This window comes from Carassius auratus, chromosome 14, assembly GCF_003368295.1.
Source record: "Carassius auratus strain Wakin chromosome 14, ASM336829v1, whole genome shotgun sequence".
Lineage (NCBI taxonomy): Eukaryota > Metazoa > Chordata > Actinopteri > Cypriniformes > Cyprinidae > Carassius > Carassius auratus.
The window spans coordinates 1,787,816-1,810,867 of NC_039256.1; the positions used below are offsets into that span (position 1 = coordinate 1,787,816).

The window sequence follows — 23,052 nt, forward strand, 5'->3', positions numbered from 1 at the left end:
ACATGAAACTAGTGTCAATCAGTAGAGGGAGAGAGTGGACATTTTTCACAACCCTGAATTTTACCCCTACTGGTAGAAAAGGGAATTGCATGTCCAAAATTAACCTTCTATTTGTAATAACTTTCTACAGCAGTGAGACAGAGACATGAAACCAGTGTCAATCAATAGAGGGGGACAGTGGACATTTTTCAGAACCTTTCTTTTTACCCCTACTGGTAGAAAAGGGAATTGCATGTCCAAAATTAACCTTCTTTTTGTAATAACTTTCTACAGCAGGGAGACAGAGACATGAAACCACTGTCAATCAATAGAAGGGGACAGTGGACATTTTTCACAACCTTTCTTTTTACCCCTACTGGTAGAAAAGGGAATTGCATGTCCAAAATTGACATTCTTTTTGTAATAACTTTCTACAGCAGAAAGCCATAGACATGAAACCAGTGTCAATCAATAGAGGGAGAGAGTGGACATTTTTCACAACCTTTAATTTTACCCCAAGTGGCTGATTAGGGAACTGCATGTCCAAAATGAACCTTCGTTTTGTAATAACTTTCTACAGCAGGGAGACAGAGACATGAAACCACTGTCAATCAATAGAGGGGGACAGTGGACATTTTTCACAACCTTTAATTTTACCCCTATTGGTAAAAAATGGAATTGCATGTCCAAAATGAACCTTCTTTTTGTAATAACTTTCTACAGCAGGGAGACATAGACACGAAACCAGTGTCAATCAATAGAGGGGGAGAGTGGACATTTTTCACAACCTTTCGTTTTACCCCAAGTGGCTGATTAGGGAATTGCATGTCCAAAATTATCCTTATTTTTGTAATAACTTTCTACAGCAGGGAGACATAGACACGAAACCAGTGTCAATCAATAGAGGGGGAGAGTGGACATTTTTCACAACCTTTCGTTTTACCCCAAGTGGCTGATTAGGGAATTGCATGTCCAAAATTATCCTTATTTTTGTAATAACTTTCTACAGCAGGGAGACAGAGACATGAAACCACTGTCATTCAATAGAGGGGGAGAGTGGACATTTTTCACAACCTTTCTTTTTACCGCTACTGGTAAAAAAGGGAATTGCATGTCCAAAATAAACCTCCTTTTTGTAATAACTTTCTACAGCAGGAAGATAGAGACATGAAACCAGTGTCAATCAATAGAGGGAGAGAGTGGACATTTTTCACAACCTTTCATTGTAACCCTAGTGGCTGATTAGAGAATTGCATGTTCAAAATAAAAATAAAAATTATTTGCTTGTGTTCATGTGAAGAAAGAAAGTCATAAACATCTGGGATGACAGAGGTCAGTAAATGGTGATAGAATTTTCATTTATGGGTGAACTATCCCTTTGAAGATGTCAGGGCGTGGTAGAAACGGAGCTGTGGAAAAAACAGGGTCTGAGTCCAAGTGCAGGGAATAAATTACTTTTTAATAAATGAGAACAAAAAGGCCAACAAGACAAAACAAAACAGAAACAAATCACGGAGACAAGAGCAGACGCAGCCAAGATGCAAAAACACGAGTATCCAGGAACACTTACAAATCACAATTTGCATTACACAATTAATACAGCCTGTGAGTGGATGAAACAGCTGTGCGGAATGAAGGTAATGAGTCCGGGAGCAACTAAACAATAATGAGGTAACAAGGTGGGTGGGATCAGAAAAAGAGAGGAGAGAGCAGATGGCACCAAACAAACACAACACTCACAGAAGACAGTGACAGAAAGACATAAGACTGTGACAGAAGAGCAAGATGTGATGGAGAGGCTAGAAATATATTCGAAACAGAATACAAGAATGTGTTCAATTAATGAGTAGAGTCATAGAATTAATACAAACAACGTTAACGTTTTTAAAGTCCACTTTATTTGTGTTGTCTATTCAGCGTCACTGTCTAAAAGGACAATTGATCTTTTCGATTTTTATTTTGGGCATTTATAGTTTTTTCCTAGCAAATATTGATAAATTGTTATTTGTGACTAATTAGATTCATGAGAAAAAAGTCCCACAAAAATATTAATAGTATTTAAATTTTCATCACAGATTTTATTTGCACTATTTTGTGCATTCAGTTTATCATAGCTAATGGCTCTATCAAAACAACAAATAATGAATAAACTTTTTTGCGGGGGAAACGCAACTTTTGCTGCCTCAAGTAAAATTACTCAAGTATTTTACACCTCTGTTAATATGTGCTTACTACTAATAAATGGCTAATATTCTATAAATATGCATACTTACAAGCAACTAGTTAATAGTCTCTGAAATATAGTGTTACTAATTATTTTAATTAATTACATGTATTTAATTTTAATTTGAGTGAATAGTTACTTTATTTTATTGTGGTTTGGTTACTACATATTACTAATAAAGTGTTTTACTTGAAACATGGTGATGGTAATTCTTAAGATCTTAAACTTTTAAAGAACCTTATATTTTGTAGTTTCACACTGAAGCTAGCTTGTAGAAAAAGGTGCACATAGGAGAAGATTCAGAAGGTATTTATTCCACATGACATAGGAAAAGGGTATCCACAGATAGCAGTCATGAGGTCTAAAACATTACCCAACAAAGTCAAACTAAAAGGACAAGAACGTAACGTAGACAGAACAAATGAAATAATTAGCAACACCACAGGTGAACTTATGTAATCAAAATGTAAGACAAAATATAGGTCAAATGACAAAGTATGAAAGACAGACGTCCAAACTAACAAAATTGTGATAAGTAGAGTTAAGAGTTCATTATGCTTTATGCTTACAAAAACATAAAGGATAGACATAAACCATACACTGTTGACACAATGACAGGAGTAATGTGTAAATATACAAAGTATATGCCAGGTGCATGTGGATGGGATAAACTCCACAAATTCCAAGTATTTGTTATTATTATACTTCACCATCATGTTGCTTTACTTCACTTCACTACATATAGCACAATCCTTGTCAACAATGTATGGTTTTATGTCTATGCAATTACAAATAAAGGTACCTGAAAAGAAATGTTATGAGACAACATTAAAATACATCTTTCTGATTTAGTGGATAGAACATGCTATCCACTTATAAAGAACACTATTTATATGTACCTTTTTTATATTTAATTTTATATCTATTTAATGTACAGTACAGACCAAAAGTTTGGACACACCTTTTCATTCAAAGAGTTTTCTTTATTTTCATGATAATTGAAGATTCACATTGAAGGCATCAAAACTATGAATTAACAAATGTGGAATTATATATGGAATTATATACATAACAAAATATTGTGAAAAAACTGAAAATATGTCATATTCTAGGTTCTTCAAAGTAGCCACCTTTTGCTTTGATTACTACTTTGCACACTCTTGGCATTCTCTTGATGACCTTCAAGAGGTAGTCACCTGAAATGGTCTTCCAACAGTCTTGAAGGCTGCAACAGTCTTAGCACTTGTTGGCATTTTGCCTTCTGTCTGCGGTCCAGCTCACCCCTAAACCATCTGGATTGGGTTCAGGTCCGGTGACTGTGGAGGTCAGGTCATCTGGCGCAGCACCCCATCACTCTCCTTCTTGCTCAAATAGCCCTTGATGCCTTCAGTGTGACTCTACAATTTTTATAGTCATGAAAATAAAGAAAACTCTTCTAATGAGAAGGTGTGTCCAAACTTTTGGTCTGTACTGTAAGTATATATGCATACATTTATTTGATGTATTAACAATGTAGAGATTAAAAATAACAGTACTACTTAACCAGTAGTACATGTATAAGTATACATAACTATAAGTAAGTTTTATAGTTCTCCATGACCTAATGTACAGAGAAATGTGTATTTATAAAAGTTGTTAAAGTAAACAAAACATTGTTTTTGTCTTAACATATCACCTAATTGAACTATTTTGATTTGCTGTGCACTATTTGTATAAACACTTTTAACGTATTAACAGTTAAGATACTATTTTATCATAAATTAAATATTGCAATTGATTTCGAATCACTATATTGTATTGTCTTATTACAATTATTTACAAAATTTTATTTCCTCAAGTACTGGGTATAGAATATATGGCAAGAAATAGCTTATTATTGATATTATTTTGATCATGATATGACAATCTTTGTATTCTTGTCATTAATGGCCATTTCAGTTTGATGAAAAGATGCATTCATACGGACATAATTGCAAAGTTCATGGATCATACTGAAGCAAAATTACAGTGTTTTTTTTTTTTTTTTTTTTTAGCACTCCCTTTTTGGCAGAACTGTGGTGTTTTTTGGTGTATGTTTAAAAGCCTGGATTTTACATTCCGCACATTTAGGTCAACTTGCAATCCCGCATCGCCATTTAATTAACTAGTAACTTCCTGATGCTTAAAATTCTACATTGTTTTAATAATTTTTTTCTCATGACAGATTAATGAATGAACGGTCTATAAGAACCTAAAAAAAAGTATTTGTCTGAGATCAAAGATGTATTTGGCACCTGACTGTCTGTGCACATTTTTTTATGAATTATGATCTTCCTGCTAGTAAATCTATCCATCTACCTCTCTTACTGTAACCATACGCTCATCTATACAGTGGTGGAAAAAATTATTAGAACACTATAATTGTCAGAAGCTTTAAATTGTTTAAAGACAGTAATCTACAGTATGTCTTTATCTGTAGCTGTCAGTACAAAATTTCAGCGTACAATCCAATCATCAAACACATGGCAGTTGCTTCAATGCATTTAGGGGTTTGGTCCTGGTCAAGACAATCTCCTGAACTCCAAACTGAATGTCAGAATGGGAAAGAAAGGTGATTTAAGCAATTTTGAGCGTGGCATGGTTGTTGGTGTCAGACGGGCCAGTCTGAGTATTTCACAATCTGCTCAGTTACTGGGATTTTCACGTTCAACCATTTCTAGGGTTTACAAAGAATGGTGTGAAAAGGGAAAAACATCCAGTATGCGGCTGTCCTGTGGGCGAAAATGCCTTGTTGATGCTAGAGGTCAGAGGAGAATGGGCCGACTGATTCAAGCTGATAGAAGAGCAACTTTGACTGAAATAACCACTCGTTACAACCGAGGTATGCAGCAAAGCATTTGTGAAGCCACAACACACACAACCTTGAGGCGGATGGGGTACAACAGCAGAAGACCCCACCGGGTACCATTCATCTCCACTACAAATAGAAAAAAATAGGCTACAATTTGCACGAGCTCACCAAAATTGGACGGTTGAAGACTGGAAAAATGTTGCCTGGTCTGATGAGTCTCGATTTCTGTTGAGACATTCAGATGGTAGAGTCAGAATTTGGCGTAAACAGAATGAGAACATGGATCCATCATGCCTTGTTACCACTGTGCAGGCTGGTGGTGTTGGTGTAATGGTGTGGGGGATGTTTTATTGGCACACTTTAGGCCCCTTAGTGCCAATTGGGCATCGTTTAAATGCCACTGCCTACCTGAGCATTGTTTCTGACCATGTCCATCCCTTTATTACCACCATGTGCCCATCCTCTGATGGCTACTTCCAGCAGGATAATGCACCATATCACAAAGCTTGAATCATTTCAAATTGGTTTCTTGAACATGACAATGAGTTCACTGTACTAAAATGGGCCCAGAGTCACCAGATCTCAACCCAATAGAGCATCTTTGGTATGTGGTGGAACGGGAGCTTCGTGCCCTGGATGTGCATCCCACAAATCTCTATCAACTGTAAGATGCTATCCTATCAATATGGGCCAACATTTATAAAGAATGCTTTCAGCACCTTATTGAATCCATGCCACATAGAATTAAGGCAGTTCTGAAGATGGAAGGGGGTCAAACACAGTATTATTATGGTGTTCCTAATAATCCTTTAGGTTAGTGTCTGTCTGTCTGTCTATCTGTTTGTTGATACACTGGTCGGTCTGTCTGTCTGTCTGACCAAATGGTTAAAATAAAAATTTGATTTGTGATATTGTATTTTCAGTATTCAACGCCGAACAGCATTGCTCCCTGTGTGGAAAAGAGTGTCCAGTTGGAAGCATGGTTCCTTCATTGAGAAATTAGTAATTAGTAAAGTGACATGACATTCAGCCAAGTATGGTGACCCATACTCAGAATTTGTGATCTGCATCTAACCCATCCAAAGTGCACACACACAAACCATGAACACACACCGTAGCAGTGGGCAGCCATTTATGCTGCAGCGCCCGGGGAACAGTTGGGACTAGGCCACAACTTCCCCATGAAGATGAGGTATTATACAATCTGTAGAGCTGAAATGTTAAATTATTTCAACTAAATAGCTAATTATTGTGCCGATAATTAGTATGCAGTTTATACAGAAATGACTTTACATCAAATATTAAGTAGTATTTTGTATTAGGTCAATACAGATCAAAAGGTTTTATTATTTTTACTGTTTGTTCAATTGTCTATATTTCAATTTGATGATTTTAAGCTGAAATTACTATTAATATCTTAATAATGGAGTAATAAAAGAATGAATTACAGTTTATTTTTAACTTAATATGTTGTCACGCTGCCTGGTCTCTGTTTCCCTGAGTCTCCACTAGTGGTCTCACTTCCCCATAGGCACCTCACCGCAGGCACTACAATTCCCACAAAGCCTTGTCCCTTCATCACAGTAATTGCACTCCTGTTAATTGCACTCAGGTGTCTCACTTGATAGTCATTACCCTGCCTATATTAACCGGTCTGTTTCTGTTTGTTTTCATGGAGTCCTTTCTTTCCGTCACCCAGTTTCCTCGCCTTACGAGTTTCAAGTCCTGTTCCTGTTCCTGTTTGTTTGTTTGGATGGATTTTTGGTTTTGACCCCTGCTTGTTGGATTCTGAATTTGGATTACACATTAAACTCACAGTGCGTTTGGATCTCTCGTCTCCTGTGTTTCCCTACATATGTTCAATATAATTAAAAATTAAGTTTACTTGTGACAATTTTTATTTCCACTAGATTCAGTGCAGCAACTGTGAAAAGTGGTACCACTCTGTCTGTCTCGGAATGATTAAAAAAGAGGTACAAAAATGGAAGACGAGAAAGTGATTGTGTGTTTTCTATAAGTAAAAAGTACTTTACAAGTGTAGGTGTTAAAATATATTGTTTACTCTTGAATGTTTTTTTTTTGTTGTTGTTGTTTTTTGTTTTGATCAGCTCCTTATAAATGTTAAAATCAGTAAATTTTAAAATCAGGATAAATTTCTGATCAGTGTATAAATACCAGTTCATTCAAAAAGGCTATTGTACTGTTGGCTGTTGTCGTTTCAAATTAGTTTACAGTATTAACAGGATCATTCTGCATTACATAAATTTCATAATTGTCAGGATGTAAATAAGGTACAATTTGTAAATGCAACTACCTTATGCAACAGTAAGGATTAAATGTGAGGTTGTGTAAGTTGATCACTGTCTCCCTCTATTAACTGACACTGCTTTTACATCTCCCTGGTGGAAAATGCCATTACTACATTAAAGTACAAAATGATTCAAGCTGCAATGATGAGCCCAAGTCACTAGGTGTGCATGCATTGATATTAACCATTTGGCAGTCTGGTTTTAAGGGTTACAGCAATGAAATGGTTAAACACCATGCACACAGACAACAAAATATAAACCTTTGATAATGGTTTACAATAAGGTTTAAAGGAACACTCCCCTTTTTTTGGAAATATGCTCATTCTCCAACTCCCCCAGAGTTAATAAGTTGAGTTTTACTGCAGTGATATCACTGCAATGGCTGCGCTCATGTTATGGCTGCAACGTTCCTTCATTATTACACCAGAATGAGTATAGTTTTTAATCATATCGCCCTAGAAAATCACAACTTTACATTTTCCACCGGTCTTAGTAAAAAATATAACTACAAAAGAGGAAAGTTTTAAATAGGAAAAATATCCATACTCTTTGGTCATTTCTGAATGCCATGCTGCTGGTCTTAAAACCTGATATCAGCTGAATGGATTCAAAAATGGTATAAACTGGGAGTTTGAGAATGAGCCTATTTCCAAAAAAGTGGAATGTTCCTTTAATATGTTAACAGTACTTAACTGTGCATGTTAACTTGAACAATATGTTTTATAGTATTAATTCTATAATTACATACTAAAAATACATTATTAACTTTCATTTGTGTATCTGTTAACATAAGTTAATGTACCGTGAATCAACATGAACAAAAATAAATCAAGTAACATTAAAACATTAAAAGATTGATAAATATTGTTCATATTCATTTAATGTATAGTAATGCATTAAATAGTGTTAACAAATTAGACCTATTTTTAAAAACTACCAAAACTTGTAACTATTTAAAAACATTATTTAAATTATTTTAATGATCTAGTAGTGCAGAAATAATAGTATACTTACAGTACATACTAATAATAAATTAATAAATACAAATAATGTGTTGAAAAAAAAAACTACTGAAAGAATATAACTAAATAAAAATTTCTGTCGTAATGTTAAAGTATGTTTTGATCAACCAGTATTTTGAATCAAAACTGTTGAAGAAAAGTCATTAAGGGGTAAAAATAAAGGATGTGAAAAATGTCCACTGTCCCCCTCTATTGATTGACACTGGTTTCATGTCTGTGTCTCCCTGCTGTAGAAAGTTATTACAAAAAGAAGGTTAATTTTGGACATGCAATTCCCTTTTCTACCAGTAGGGGTAAAAAAAAAGGTTGTGAAAAATGTCCACTGTCCCCCTCTATTGATTGACAGTGGATTCATGTCTCTGTCTCCCTGCTGTAGAAAGTTATTACAAAAGGAAAGTTAGTTTTGGACATGTAATTCCCCTTTCTACCAGTAGGGGTAAAAAGAAAGGTTGTGAAAAATGTCCACTGTCCCCCTCCATTGATTGACACGTGTTTCATGTCTCTGTCTCACTGCTATAGAAAGTTATTACAAAAAGAAGGTTAATTTTGGACATGCCATTTCCTTTTTTACCAGTAGGGGTAAAAAGAAAGGTTGTGAAAAATGTCCACTGTCCCCCTCTATTGATGGACAGTGGTTTCATGTCTCTGTCTCCCTGCTGTAGAAAGTTATTTCAAAAAGAAGGTTCATTTTGGACATGCAATTCCCTTTTTTTACCAGTAGGGGTAAAAAGAAAGGTTGTGAAAAATGTCAACTCTCCCCCTCTATTGATTGACAGTGGTTTTATGTCTCTGTCTCCCTGCTGTAGAAAGTTATTACAAAAAGAATGATAATTTTGGACATGCAGTTCCCTAATCAGCCACTTGGGGTAAAATGAAAGGTTGTGAAAAATGTCCACTCTCTCCCTCTATTGATTGACACTGGTTTCATGTCTCTGTCTCCCTGCTGTAGAAAGTTATTACAAAAAGAAGGTTAATTTTGGACATGCAATTCCCTTTTTTACCAGTAGGGGGTAAAAAAAAAGGTTGTGAAAAATCTCTACTCTCTCCCTCTACTGATTGACACTGGTTTCATGTGTCTGTCTCACTGCTGTAGAAAGTTATTACAAAAAGAAGGTTAATTTTGGACATGCAATTCCCTTTTTTACTAGTAGGGGGTAAAAAAAAAGGTTGTGAAAAATGTCCACTGTCCCCCTCTATGGATTGACAGTGGTTTCATGTCTCTGTCTCCCTGCTGTAGAAAGTTATTTCAAAAAGAAGGTTCATTTTGGACATGCAATTCCCTTTTTTTACCAGTAGGGGTAAAATGAAAGGTTGTGAATAATGACAACTGTCGCCCTCTATTGATTGACACTGGATTCGTGTCTATGTCTCCCTGCTGTAGAAAGTTATTACAAAAAGAATGTCAATTTTGGACATGCAATTCCCTTTTCTACCAGTAGGGGTAAAAACAAAGGTTGTGAAAAATGTCCACTGTCCCCTTCTATTGATAGAAAGTGGTTGCATGTCTCTGTCTCCTTGCTGTAGAAAGTTATTACAAAAAGAAGGTTAATTTGGGACATGCAGTTCCCTAATCTGCCACTTGGGGTAAAATGAAAGGTTGTGAAAAATGTCCACTTTCTCCCTCTATTGATTGACACTGGTTTCATGTCTATGTCTCCCTGCTGTAGAAAGTTATTACAAAAAGAAGGTTAATTTTGGACATGCAATTCCCTTTTCTACCAGTAGGGGTAAAAAGAAAGGTTATGAAAAATGTCCACTGTCCCCCTCTATTGATTGACACTGGTTTCATGTCTCTGTCTCACTGCTGTAGAAAGTTATTACAAACAGAAGGTTAATTTTGGACATGCAGTTCCCTAATCAGCCACTTGGGGTAAAATTAAAGGTTGTGAAAAATGTCCACTTTCTCCCTCTATTGATTGACACTGGTTTCATGTCTATGTCTCCCTGCTGTAGAAAGTTTTTACAAAAAGAATGTCAATTTTGGACATGCAATTCCCTTTTCTACCAGTAGGGGTTAAAAGAAAGGTTGTGAAAAATGTCCACTGTCTCCTTCTATTGATTGACACTGGTTTCATGTCTCTGTCTCCCTGCTGTAGAAAGTTATTACAAAAAGAAGGATAATTTTGGACATGCAATTCCCTAATAAGCCACTTGGGGTAAAACAAAAGGTTGTGAAAAATGTCCACTCTCCCCCTCTATTGATTGACACTGGTTTCGTGTCTATGTCTCCCTGCTGTAGATAGTTATTACAAAAAGAATGTCAATTTTGGACATGCAATTCACTTTTCTACCAGTAGGGGTAAAAAGAAAGGTTGTGAAAAATGTCCACTGTCCCACCTCTATTGATTGACAGTGGTTTCATGTCTCTGTCTCACTGCTGTAGAAAGTTATTACAAATACAAGGTTAATTTTGGACATGCAGTTCCCTAATCAGCCACTTGGGGTAAAATGAAAGGTTGTGAAAAATGTCCACTCTCTCCCTCTATTGATTGACACTGGTTTCATGTCTCTGTCTCCCTGCTGTAGAAAGTTATTACAAAAAGAAGGTTCATTTTGGACATGCAATTCCCTTCTCTACCAGTAGGGGTAATAAAAGGGGTTGTGAAAAATGTCCACTCTCTACCTCTACTGATTGACACTGGTTTCATGTCTATGTCTCCCTGCTGTAGAAAGTTATTACAAAAAGAATGTCAATTTTGGACATGCATTTCCCTTTTCTACAAGTAGGGGTAAAAAGAAAGGTTGTAAAAAATGTCCACTGTCCCCTTCTATTGATTGACAGTGGTTTCATGTCTCTGTCTCCCTGCTGTAGAAAGTTATTACAAAAAGAAGGTTAATTTTGGACATGCAATTCCCTTTTCTACCAGTAGGGGTAAAATTCAGGGTTGTGAAAAATGTCCACTCTCTCCCTCTACTGATTGACACTGGTTTCATGTACCTGTCTCACTGCTGTAGAAAGTTATTACAAAAAGAATGTCAATTTTGGACATGCAATTCCCTTTTCTACCAGTAGGGGTAAAAAGAAAGGTTGTGAAAAATGTCCACTGTCCCCTTCTATTGATTGACAGTGGTTTCATGTCTCTGTCTCCCTGCTGTAGAAAGTTATTACAAAAAGAAGGTTCATTTTGGACATGCAATTCCCTTCTCTACCAGTAGGGGTAAAAAAAGGGGTTGTGAAAAATGTCCACTCTCTCCCTCTACTGATTGACACTGGTTTCATGTCTATGTCTCCCTGCTGTAGAAAGTTATTACAAAAAGAATGTCAATTTTGGACATGCATTTCCCTTTTCTACCAGTAGGGGTAAAAAGAAAGGTTGTGAAAAATGTCCACTGTCCCCTTCTATTGATTGACAGTGGTTTCATGTCTCTGTCTCCCTGCTGTAGAAAGTTATTACAAAAAGAAGGTTAATTTTGGACATGCAATTCCCTTTTCTACCAGTAGGGGTAAAATTCAGGGTTGTGAAAAATGTCCACTCTCTCCCTCTACTGATTGACACTGGTTTCATGTACCTGTCTCACTGCTGTAGAAAGTTATTACAAAAAGAATGTCAATTTTGGACATGCAATTCCCTTTTCTACCAGTAGGGGTAAAAAGAAAGGTTGTGAAAAATGTCCACTGTCCCCTTCTATTGATTGACAGTGGTTTCATGTCTCTGTCTCCCTGCTGTAGAAAGTTATTACAAAAAGAAGGTTCATTTTGGACATGCAATTCCCTAATAAGCCACTTGGGGTAAAACGAAAGGTTGTGAAAAATGTCCACTCTCTCCCTCTACTGATTGACACTGGTTTCATGTGTCTGTCTCCCTGCTGTAGAAAGTTATTACAAAAAGAATGATAATTTTGGACATGCAGTTCCCTAATCAGCCACTTGGGGTAAAATGAAAGGTTGTGAAAAATGTCCACTCTCCCCCTCTATTGATTGACAGTGGTTTTATGTCTCTGTCTCCCTGCTGTAGAAAGTTATTACAAAAAGAAGGTTAATTTTGGACATGCAATTCCCTTTTCTACCAGTAGGGGTAAGAAGAAAGGTTGTGAAAAATGTCCACTGTCCCCTTCTATTGATTGACAGTGGTTTCATGTCTCTGTCTCCCTGCTGTAGAAAGTTATTACAAAAAGAAGGTTAATTTTGGACATGCAATTCCCTTTTCTACCAGTAGGGGTAAAATTCAGGGTTGTGAAAAATGTCCACTCTCTCCCTCTACTGATTGACACTGGTTTCATGTACCTGTCTCCCTGCTGTAGAAAGTTATTACAAAAAGAATGTCAATTTTGGACATGCAATTCCCTTTTATACCAGTAGAGGTAAAAAGAAAGGTTGTGAAAAATGTCTACTGTCCCCTTCTATTGATTGACAGTGGTTTCATGTCTCTGTCTCCCTGGTGTAGAAAGTTATTACAAAAAGAAGGTTCATTTTGGACATGCAATTCCCTTTTCTACCAGTAGGGGTAAAAAGAAAGGTTGTGAAAAATGTCCACTGTCTCCCAATATTGATTGAACCTGGTTTCATGTGTCTGTCTCTTTGCTGTAGAAAGTTATTACAAAACGAAGGTTAATTTTGGACATTCAATTACTGTTTTTACCAGTAGGGGTAAAATGAAAGGTTGTGAAAAATGACAACTGTCGCCCTCTATTCATTGACACTGGTTTCATGTCTCTGTGTCCCTGCTGTAGAACGTTATTACAAAAAGGTGGTTAAATTTGGACATGCAATTCCCTTATTAGCCACTTGGGGTAAAATGAAAAGATGTGAAAAATGTCCACTCTCTCCCTTTATTGATTGACACTGGTTTCATCTCTCTATCTTCCTTCTGTAGAAAGTTATTACAAAAAGAAGGTTAATTTTGGACATGCAATTCCCTTTTCTACCAGTAGTGTTAAAAAGAAAGGTTGTTAAAAATGTCCACTGTCCCCCACTATTGATTGACACTGGTTTCATGTCTATATGCCCTTTATCTAAAAAGCTATTACAAAAACACCTACTGAGCTATAGCAAAAAACGAAGAAAGTTTGCACTTTCCCCACGGTCCCTAACTGAAGGCTCTGCTGAGAGCGTTCTCTCCCGGCTTTTTGCACATTGCCACGGCTTGCACGGGGCCGTGCTTATTATATCGAGGGAAAATATAGAAAAAGAAGGATGTGAAACATGATCAGCTTTGCCCTTTTGGCGGTCACACTGCTTAGATTTTTTTAGGGCAATTCGTTTTGGAGTTATTGGCGTTTACCGCTGAATGTGTCACGAATATCGAAAACAAAACCAACTTGACCCCGCTGTGATTTTGCACATTTACAGTAGCACGAGCCGGTACAAGCAGCATGGGTCCGGAATTCATGGTAAAACCCATGCCCTAATTTCTCCTATGCTACACTTTCTTTGCATTTAAATGCATGCATGCAGTCTCCTGCGCATTATTTATGATCTTTATGTGTTCTTTTAAAAATGCATTCAGTGAGGACGCAGACTGGTGTTTCAAGTGAACTGCGCGCCGTGCATGTGCGCGTGCGTTTGCGTACAGTGCGATCAGAGCGCGCGCGCGCAGATTCACCGACTCTCGCGCGCGCCATTTTAGCGCGTCTCCGGCCATCCGGCAAGATGGCGCTCTCGCTTTGTCTGTCCCGATCGGCATAAACCAGTTCCTACTTTCATTACCCGCTTTAAAAAGAAATCGACCTGATCGAATGAAAACACAGCTTTCCTCGCGGTGCCAAACCGGTGACATCTCAAAGATCCGCGCGTGAGATGAGCACGGAGATCTTAAGGTGGGTGTAAAGGGATGTAGCCGGGTAACTTGATGCATGCATGCGTCTGTGCACTTCACTTCTATGCTTTAGTGCTGCAAATAGTTAGGGGGCGTCATGAACATATTTTAAGGGGATTGATGTCCAAATGAAGTGCGTTATTTGCGTTATTCACCCTATCGCGTGTCTCCAGCAGCTGTAGATGCGCTGCTCACAAATGCTACAACTAGGCCTTTCTCCACCAGATGTTTAGTACTTCATGTTCAGCCTAGAATTCGCCTCTCTCTGGTGTTTTCCTCTAACATCAGTCTAAGCACTGAATCAGTGGATAACAGTGTGTGTCAAACTAGTAGCCAAACAGTAATCTGTAGAGCGACCTGCTAGGTGTTTCCCCTCCTCTAGTTCTATTTGTGTGCCTCGTTTGGTGGCGCTTCCCTGCTCTCAGCGGAAGGCACGAGCCGACGGTTTGTTTATATTAGCTGTTATCAGTGCGTGTCTTCCGTCTGCTGCGTGCTTCGCGCGCTAATAGGAGACGGGCTCCGTGATGACGCCACCTGTCAATCAACAGCCGCCCGGCGCGTGAACGAAAAAGTACCTCAATGTCTCCTCACACTTATAACGGCTTTCGTCTGAACTTACCTTTCATGTGTGGATCGTCGTTTCATTAGTTGTTTTCTGTACTTTCCTGCACAGTCCTCTCGACTTTATGATTATAAAGCTGTTGAAGGTATTGTCTTGTATTGTATAACGACGTATCTTTCTAGATTTTACCTTAGTAAAGCGTCTCATAGTGTCTGCCGCTTTGTTATTAGCCTCCACTCTTATGTACTTTTTTGGGGTAATAATAAATGTTTAGAAAGCTTCTTAAACTGAATTTCCATATTAAGTTCGGTTTTAATCACAATAACAGCAGTATCTGTGCTCAGTTTTGTTGTTGTCATCTCTCGTTTCTATTTAAACCGTAAGTTGTGGTTTTTTTTCTTTATTTCTTTCAGGTCTAAGTTGAAAACATTAGCGACTAAACTTCATGAGTTTGTGGGTCATTCTCCAGACGAAGAAAGCATCGATTCTCCAGACATTTCCAATGGTGAGGATCCCTACTATCAGCCCAACACATAAATAATTGCCTCTGTATATAAATACAATGTTTTCTTAAATGTAAATTTGTCCACTTTCTCATATTGCAGGTAAAATGGCAGCCAGTGACTCAAACAGCCCTAATGAGAGAATGAATGAGGTTTGTTTACAGAGTCTTAAAGCTGCAGTAGGTAACTTTTGACGCTCTAGCGGTTAATAAACAGAACTGCTTGCGTCTTGCGGAAGAACATTGTAGCCGGAACTACTTCTCTCTGTTTATGTCTATGAAGAATCACAAAGGTACTGGGTTACTCCGCCGCGGTACCCCGAAGCAATCTAAAATAGTCCGAATATAAACACTTATTATAGGTGCACCCTAGTGATTCAGAACAAGCCAAAAACCCGGTTTGGAAAATGGATTCATTGGGTACTCGCTTATTATATAAATTTTTCTACATTTTGAACACAAACAAAGTTACGGACCGCAGCTCTGATTGGTTATTTTTTTACCGGGAGCGATGTATTTCTGCAAATGGCAACAGGACCACTGGGAGGAGCCAGAGGAGCTTGATTTTTTCACAGATTATCCGTCTCATATTCTACTGTCAGGACATAATGACAGGTTTAACAAATATGTAAAAAAATATATTTTTACAAAAGTTACCTACTGCAGCTTTAATGGTTTACTTTAACACTGTCTCCTATCCAGCTATAGCTTACAGTCATTCTTCTGCGCCTCTTCAGAGTCCAATCTGACTATTATTGACAGTTTTTGCAAAGCCTCACTTCAAATACATAAACGCACATAAAGAGCACCACAATTAGGATCTGGGCAGATTTCGTAAAATAAAAGCAGCTTTTGACATGGTTCTCTGTCACAGTGCGAGAATGATTTAGTGCATGAATAAAACGACTCGCGTTAATGCTTTGGTTTTCAGTTTGTTGCACTGATGCTTCTTCAGGAAATTTATAAAAGACAAGGAGATTATAAATTGATACGCAGAACATCCATTATACTCCATAACCTGAGAGCTTATCTCACCGATAATTATCATTTCTATATTTGGGTTAAAATATTCAGGTAGGTGGATCAGTGTAGACCTGCTAAATTTGTTTCTGTGGACACTGTGCTCGATTTAGGCTCTTTTATGCAAAACTACTATAAGACTAATGTTGCAGGTTGAGCTGGTGATATATTATCACTGAAAATGAAATTAAATGTTTTTTTTGTTTTTTTTATGTCTTCAGCCTGGTTGCTCCTCAGAAATGACCAAACCCTCATCTTCACGCTCCAAGAGGTGAGTCGGGCTGACGTTTTTGTCCCTTGTCCAGTAAATAATATGAACATTGCCTTGATTCTGCATTATGTGTTCAATTGCTTTATGAATGTTTCATTATTGTATTGCATGTGCATGTCCTTAGGTCTTAGCGGTTTTGGATTTCCACTCAAGTCTTAAGTGTTTTTGCTATTGCACGTGTTTCCAGAAAGGAAGTGGGAAATTCGGACTTCCTGAATTAGAAAGCAACACAGCATGAGACTTGATTGCACTGATGTGTACTGTTAGACATGTTGGTGTTATGTATGCATTACTCTTTTGAATCTGATGCTGTAGTTTTGCACACGGTTCTTTGGAGTGTTGGTTGTGGTGGGAATGGAATCCTGGGAATTTGGAGTTTGGAATATTTTGATCATGTTCACTGAAATCCCCCCCCCCCCCTCTATTGTTAATGAAAGGAAACCTTCATCTGTGACCAAGCACACTGCGGTGGCTGAATCTGACTGTGTGAACGAGAGTGCAGGTGAAGACGGCATGCAGAGCGGTCAGGATCTCAGCAAGCTGCCTCAAGGTTAGTCCTCCGTCAGGATGTTTTAAAGTGATCGAGCGTGTCGGTTGAGAGGCGACTGAATCTCCCGGCTTCACCGTTCACAGGCACAGTGGTGGTCAAACCAGAACCGGCCGCTAACGAAGCTAAAGATGAGTTCCACGGCCCAGAGTTTCGTAGCAGAGGAAGTAAAGTCAAAGAGGAGGGCACTCGGAAACGTCCCGGTGAGTAAGCCCCTGTGCGCTAAAGGATCCCATGCCTCTTTTTTCCCCCTCTCACTTTTTCCATTTTTCCATATTGACAAAACACTGCATACAACCGTAAAACATTTAAGGGTCAAAGGGTCCCCAAATTTGACAGAAATGGTCAGAAGATCCATTAAATGTGTTTTTTAGTTTAATGAAATGGAAAATGTCTTTAATCCATATCGAATGAGTAGAAGGAACAGCTGATTTCCAGTTAAATGTTTTGCCAAAAGTGTCAAAGGCTACAAATTCAGACTTATATTTGGGCGTATCTAGAGATGAGAGCCAAATCAAATAAAGCCATAGTCTTATGATTTATTAATGATTAAGAGCTGAACTGATATAAACACGGAGCACACACAGCGAAGGATCTCTTCCCTCTGTTCCTCTGGAAATATTCAAAAAGATGCATTTTAATTTATAATTTTTAGTATTTAATTTATAAATTACACCTGCATTTCCTGGGAAACTTTGACGTAATATAGTTTAATTTATAATAATTGTTAGTTCTCCCCGAGAATTACCCTAAAGGTACAAGTCGGCTTCTGAGAAAAAAAAGAAAAAGAAAAGAAAAACTGAAAAGTTGCTCAGTGTGAATCCAGGAGCACAATTTCAGCAATAAATAATGATTAGCCAATGTATTTCTTAGTGTGGCTGTTAAAGGGTTAATGCACTTCATGTTGTTAGTAACAGTGAATGGAATAGATTTTTTCTCTTCATTTTTTTCTGTGTCAATAATTGTATAAGATTAAACTATTTAAATCAGTGTGTTAAACCAGTTAAACACCAGTTAAACCAGTTAGTCCAAGTATATTACCTGATATGTGTAATGTAATTGACTACTAAGTATAATTTTAGTAATTGATTTGTAAGTAATCTACCCAGCTCTGTCAGTCGAGTTTTCGTGAGAGAATCTGTCTCAAGTGATGAGGCTGAAACGGCTCAAATATTAAAGAGTCTTAGCATTGCAGTATGATTGTTTTATCATCTTCATTCATATTTGAATCCCTCACAGACGAGCAGCTCCAGGAGATTTTTAATTGCACAGCATGTGGACAGCAAGTCAATCATTTTCAGAAGGATGCCGTCTTTCAACATCCCGCACTGCATGTTCTTATCTGCAAGGTAGAAACCAGATTAACTTGTTACAGCCGATTACGTGCTCGTATCTCTGACATTAACATGCATGCCTTTTTCTTACAGTCATGTTTCAGATATTATATGAGCGATGATATCAACAAGGACGAAGATGGAATGGATGAGCAATGCAGGTTGGTGCAGAACATTTATTAATAACGCTACAGCTGTGACGATACCAGCTAGGGAGAATAGATAAAATTATGTGGCTTTTAAAAACCATACAAATACAAAGTGAACAATCATTTGGTCACCAAAGCATCCATGCATAATTTAAACTGATAATCACACAGTTGTCATTGAACACTTTTCCCCAGTATTGCAAATATTTTTCCATATTTGCTGTGGCTACTAATACTATTTAACCCAAATGTTGAAAAAAGAGCGGTCAATTCCATCCATTAAAGATTTCAAGTAAACAGTCAGTAATATAATTAAGAAATAAAATGCAAGTAATCATACAAATAAAAGAACAAAGATCCAGATTAGGTGTATAGTGTTTTCAGGTTTATAACTAGTATCAAGTTAACGATTATTATATACTGTATAATATGTTGTCTATTAGCTTGAAATTCCTGGTGTTCTTTTCCTTAGACAACACAATTCAATTTTGACCCAAATGACGGCATGTTTTTTCTCTTTCAGGTGGTGTGCAGAGGGCGGAAATCTGATTTGCTGTGACTACTGCAGCAATGCCTTCTGCAAAAAATGCATTTTGAGGAACCTTGGACGAAAAGAGCTGTCTGAGATCATGGATGAAGAAAGCAAATGGCACTGCTATGTGTGCCGCCCAGAGCCGCTGCAAGACATTGTTAAAACCTGCGAGAAAGTTTTGCTCAGTCTGGAATCGTCGTACAGAAAGCCCAAGGGAGACACTGACAAAACAAAGCGTGAAGATCGTAAACACAAGCACAGAAAGCGAGAAAAAACTGCCGTGAATGGACAGGACTACGCCTCGGACGGAGCGGGATCGTTATCCTTTTCCTGTAAGACCTTAACGGTTCCGAAAGAGCTTGTGAAGAAGACCAAAAAACTAATCGAGACCACAAACGGTTTGAATCGTACTTTTGTACAATTCCTCCAGCAAACGTCAAAAGGCAGCGACGCTAGTGCAGTAAGTAATAGACACTTAAAGGCCTTCAAATCAGTTTTGGCCGATCTGAAAAAGGCCCACATGGCTCTGGAGGAATCACTCGAAGAAGAATTTGAATCGAAAGGCCTCAAGTTTCAAAACGGAGAGGAGCAAAGACCAGCACACAGTCAAACTGCAGATCGTACGGTTGTTAACTCTCACCACGCTGACCCTGCTCCTGTCAGAGAAGATGGATTGGATTGCACCACCAAGAACCAGAATCCAGTGGTCGAAGAGAACGAAAACCAGCAGGAGAGTAACTCAGCTGATGTTGAAATGAAGGAGAGCCTCCCACCCTCTCCAGAAGAACCTCAGGACCAGTCTGAAGAAAGTGAAGCTCAAGAGCAAGAAATGCCAGATAACCCTGACTTTGAGGACCGCTCAGTGCCAGCAGGTGAAGCGTCTCTTGATAAAGACATCGTGTCTGTTCCAACGTCTGTCCCAGAGGAGCTCTTTGAGATGGTCGAGAGTCTTGCAGTGAAGAAAGAAAACTGTGACAATGGCAGCTCACATGAGTCCATTGATGGGAAATCAACGTCCAAGGCTGAAGTTGTGGTTTCCAATAACAGCCTAACAAAACTGGGAAGAAAACTCGTTGTCAAACTAACACCTGTTCCTCTTAAAATCACCATAAAACGAGATGAGAGCAAAGAACAGTCGCCTTCAGAAGACATGAATTGTGACACGTTGCCAAAGAAGGGTCAAGATAGCCGACGCTCCCCCAGGATGAAGACCACACCGCTGCGTAAGTCACCAGAGGTGAAGAGCAGACGCAAACCGAGGTCGTCAACGGCTAAAGAAGAGCCCAGCGCCGCAGTGAAGGAGCCGTGTGATTCAGACTCGGATGAAGTCCCTGAGGTCCTGCAGAAGGCTGCCTTGAAGGCCAGCTCGGATGAGAGTCAACCCGAAAGTGCTTCTGGCAAAGGTACCAAGAAGAAGAATATAGAGAAAGCTAAAGCGAAGCCAAAGCGTAAACTCGAAATGGCCTCCTCAGATTCTGAAAAGTCATCAACCGCAAAGAAAAGGAGCACCAAAAAAAATAAGGGCAGAGAATCTGACTCCTCAAACCACAACTCTGATCTTGAGAAACAGATCAAAAACCTGTCCAAGCTTGATAGTGGGAAAAAAAGATCCAAAGGTGTCAAAAAGCAAGAGAATGAATCCAGTAAAGAGGGCAAGAAAGCCCCGACAAGGTCATCCGAGAGGAAACGAGGGTCACAGAGAGAAAAGCCTAAAACCAAGGAGGAGTTATCATCTAGTGATGAAGAGCAGGAGGAGGAGGAGCAGGCCGCTAACTCAGATGAAGACAGTGATCAGCAGAAGATTAAACCAATACTCGAGTCTGTGATGGCTAGTATTGATGGTTTCCATCAGTCATCAGGTCAGTTGACAAAATGGTTTATTAATGAATCTCCATTGTGTGGCAGAGAGTATTAGCTGCACTTTGCTCATTGATTTCAAACCAATTACAATTCTGAGTTTGATAGCACAGCAAAAGCTTCAAGCCTAACAAATATAGCCTAAAGTTTAAACATTATTAAAGACAAGCGAACAGTGCGTAAATGAGAACAAATTACAAGCAAAGCACAACTGAATCTAAATAACGGATAAAATGAATAAAAAAAAATGATCCTTTAGGAACGCAGATTCACTTTCCGCCAGCAGATGGCGCTCATATAACAGCAGCGATACAGCGCTTCCATGATTACTGCTGTAAACAAAGCAGTGCTACGTCAACACTAATTCAAATGCATTATACAGAGACAAGATTCAAAGAAAAAGCCATGTTAACTATTCGTACTCTAAGAGAGAAACTCCTATAAACCACCAATTCAATATTCAGGATTTTCTTCAAATATTTTACACATCATGAACCGTGATCTTGCTCTGCCTGCTACGGTATTTTCTCCACTGTGTGTTAGTCTTAAGCTTCTCTTGTTTGAAGGTCATTTACACACTTAGGGTTAGTAATATTTCCACACAATTGGCATTTTGGATAATGCTTGCAGTGCAGTTTGTGTGCCAATCTGGAACAGAGATAGTCTGAAATAAAACACAATATCCAGTCGACCGGTGCATCTGTACTCCACTGTAAAAATGAATATAGATGAATCATTGTTAAAGCTGCAAAGGTACTTGCCAAGATGGGTATTTTGAAATAACTTTATGCATTTGTCAGTTCATGTGCAAGAAGGTACACAAAGAAGCTGTAGAAACTCTGGTAATTTTTGAGCTGTATGCTAACGGTCTAATCAGATTCAATGATCTATGCTAAGCTAAGCTAAAAGTGCTGCCGTCAGACCCAAAGATCCTCTGAATGGATTCGAAAATGGTAAAAGTCAACTGTTTAACTCTTGGGAAGTTGGAAAATTAGCCTATTTTCAAAAATAGTGTAGTGTTCCTTTAAGGTTGCCACAGTCGTAGCATGCTTTTGTGCTGCACTTTATTTGTACCATTTTGTTTTATTAGTTTATTAGCAAATAATTTGAAAGATAATCACGTTGTGCTTGGAAAGTCCTTGAAAGTTTCTGTATGAACCTTGTTTATAAGTGGTGTAATTATTTTTCTTTCTTCTCGTTTATGAAGGTGATGAAATTGAATTGAAGGCTGAATCCTCCTCCCAGGTGATGGATGATGACGACGATCCAGAGAACAGGTGTGATTTTACAACATGCTGTGAATGGTCTTTATGTCTGTTTAATCACAAGATGTCCCCCGTCTATGGGTTTTACAAAAATATAAATAAAGCTAAACCTTGTCACTCCATTGAATCCTCTAACTGTGGGACCTGATAAAACTCATAAATCCTCTCAAGCTCAGCTTCCCACTGCCTCAGTGTTTCTGAATCTGATAATCAAAGTAGTTACCTTCATGAAAATGTCTCAGAATGGGACCGTCACAAGCTTAAGCAACAAGATGTATTATTCTGGACGTCTGGACGAATGTAGTTTCTGTCTCTTCTTAAAGAATTGCCAAGAGGATGCTTCTGGCGCAGATCAAGGCCAACTATTCCTCTGGAGCGGACAGTTCGTCTGATGATGAAAACGCAGATAAAGAGGATGGGGATTCACCAAAGAAAGGAAAAGACGGTGCTAAGAAGCAAGACGAAAGTGGTGAGCGTTAGCTCAGATAGGGCTGGGCCATATAGCCTGTATTTTCCCTGAATTGCGATTATATTGTGTATATATTTCTGTATTTCTACTTTTTAATATTTGGATTAAAGAAAAAATATTTTTTTCTTCTTCTTCTTCTTTCACATTCTGCCCAATGTTGACCAAAAAAACAATGTCTGTATATAAAGTCTTTGAGAATCAATCAAATAAACTGAATGTAAACATGTAGACGATGCTAAATGTAATGATTGAAAAGGGTTAACATCACATTACATTATAACATTGTGACGATTACATTGTGATGATCTAAAGACAACGAAATTCACTTAATTAAAAACGAAAAGCACTAATTATATTAGACTATTTTGATTACCTCATTTGTTAATTGACAGTGCTTTCATAAAAATGTTCTTACTTCTAAAGG

The 23,052-nt window shown here is 38.1% G+C and overlaps 1 protein-coding gene across 2 annotated transcripts in view; it reads left to right on the forward strand.

Annotated features, from left to right (window-relative positions):
- Window positions 1–13,914: 13,914 nt before the first annotated feature.
- Window positions 13,915–23,052, forward strand: part of LOC113113397 (transcriptional regulator ATRX-like) — a 33,530-nt gene continuing 24,392 nt past the window's right edge. Inside the window, exons 1-11 of one of the 2 annotated variants that reach the window (XM_026279565.1) lie at window positions 13,915–14,121; window positions 15,096–15,187; window positions 15,288–15,337; window positions 16,426–16,475; window positions 16,913–17,025; window positions 17,109–17,225; window positions 18,262–18,371; window positions 18,450–18,517; window positions 19,029–20,896; window positions 22,102–22,171; window positions 22,483–22,628. In XM_026279565.1, coding sequence (XP_026135350.1) covers window positions 14,102–14,121; window positions 15,096–15,187; window positions 15,288–15,337; window positions 16,426–16,475; window positions 16,913–17,025; window positions 17,109–17,225; window positions 18,262–18,371; window positions 18,450–18,517; window positions 19,029–20,896; window positions 22,102–22,171; window positions 22,483–22,628 — 2,704 coding nt within the window. In that variant the 5' untranslated portion in view covers window positions 13,915–14,101. Of the gene's footprint in view, window positions 14,122–14,685; window positions 14,828–15,095; window positions 15,188–15,287; window positions 15,338–16,425; window positions 16,476–16,912; window positions 17,026–17,108; window positions 17,226–18,261; window positions 18,372–18,449; window positions 18,518–19,028; window positions 20,897–22,101; window positions 22,172–22,482; window positions 22,629–23,052 lie in introns of those variants that run through there. The other variant, XM_026279566.1, reaches the window with a different exon arrangement.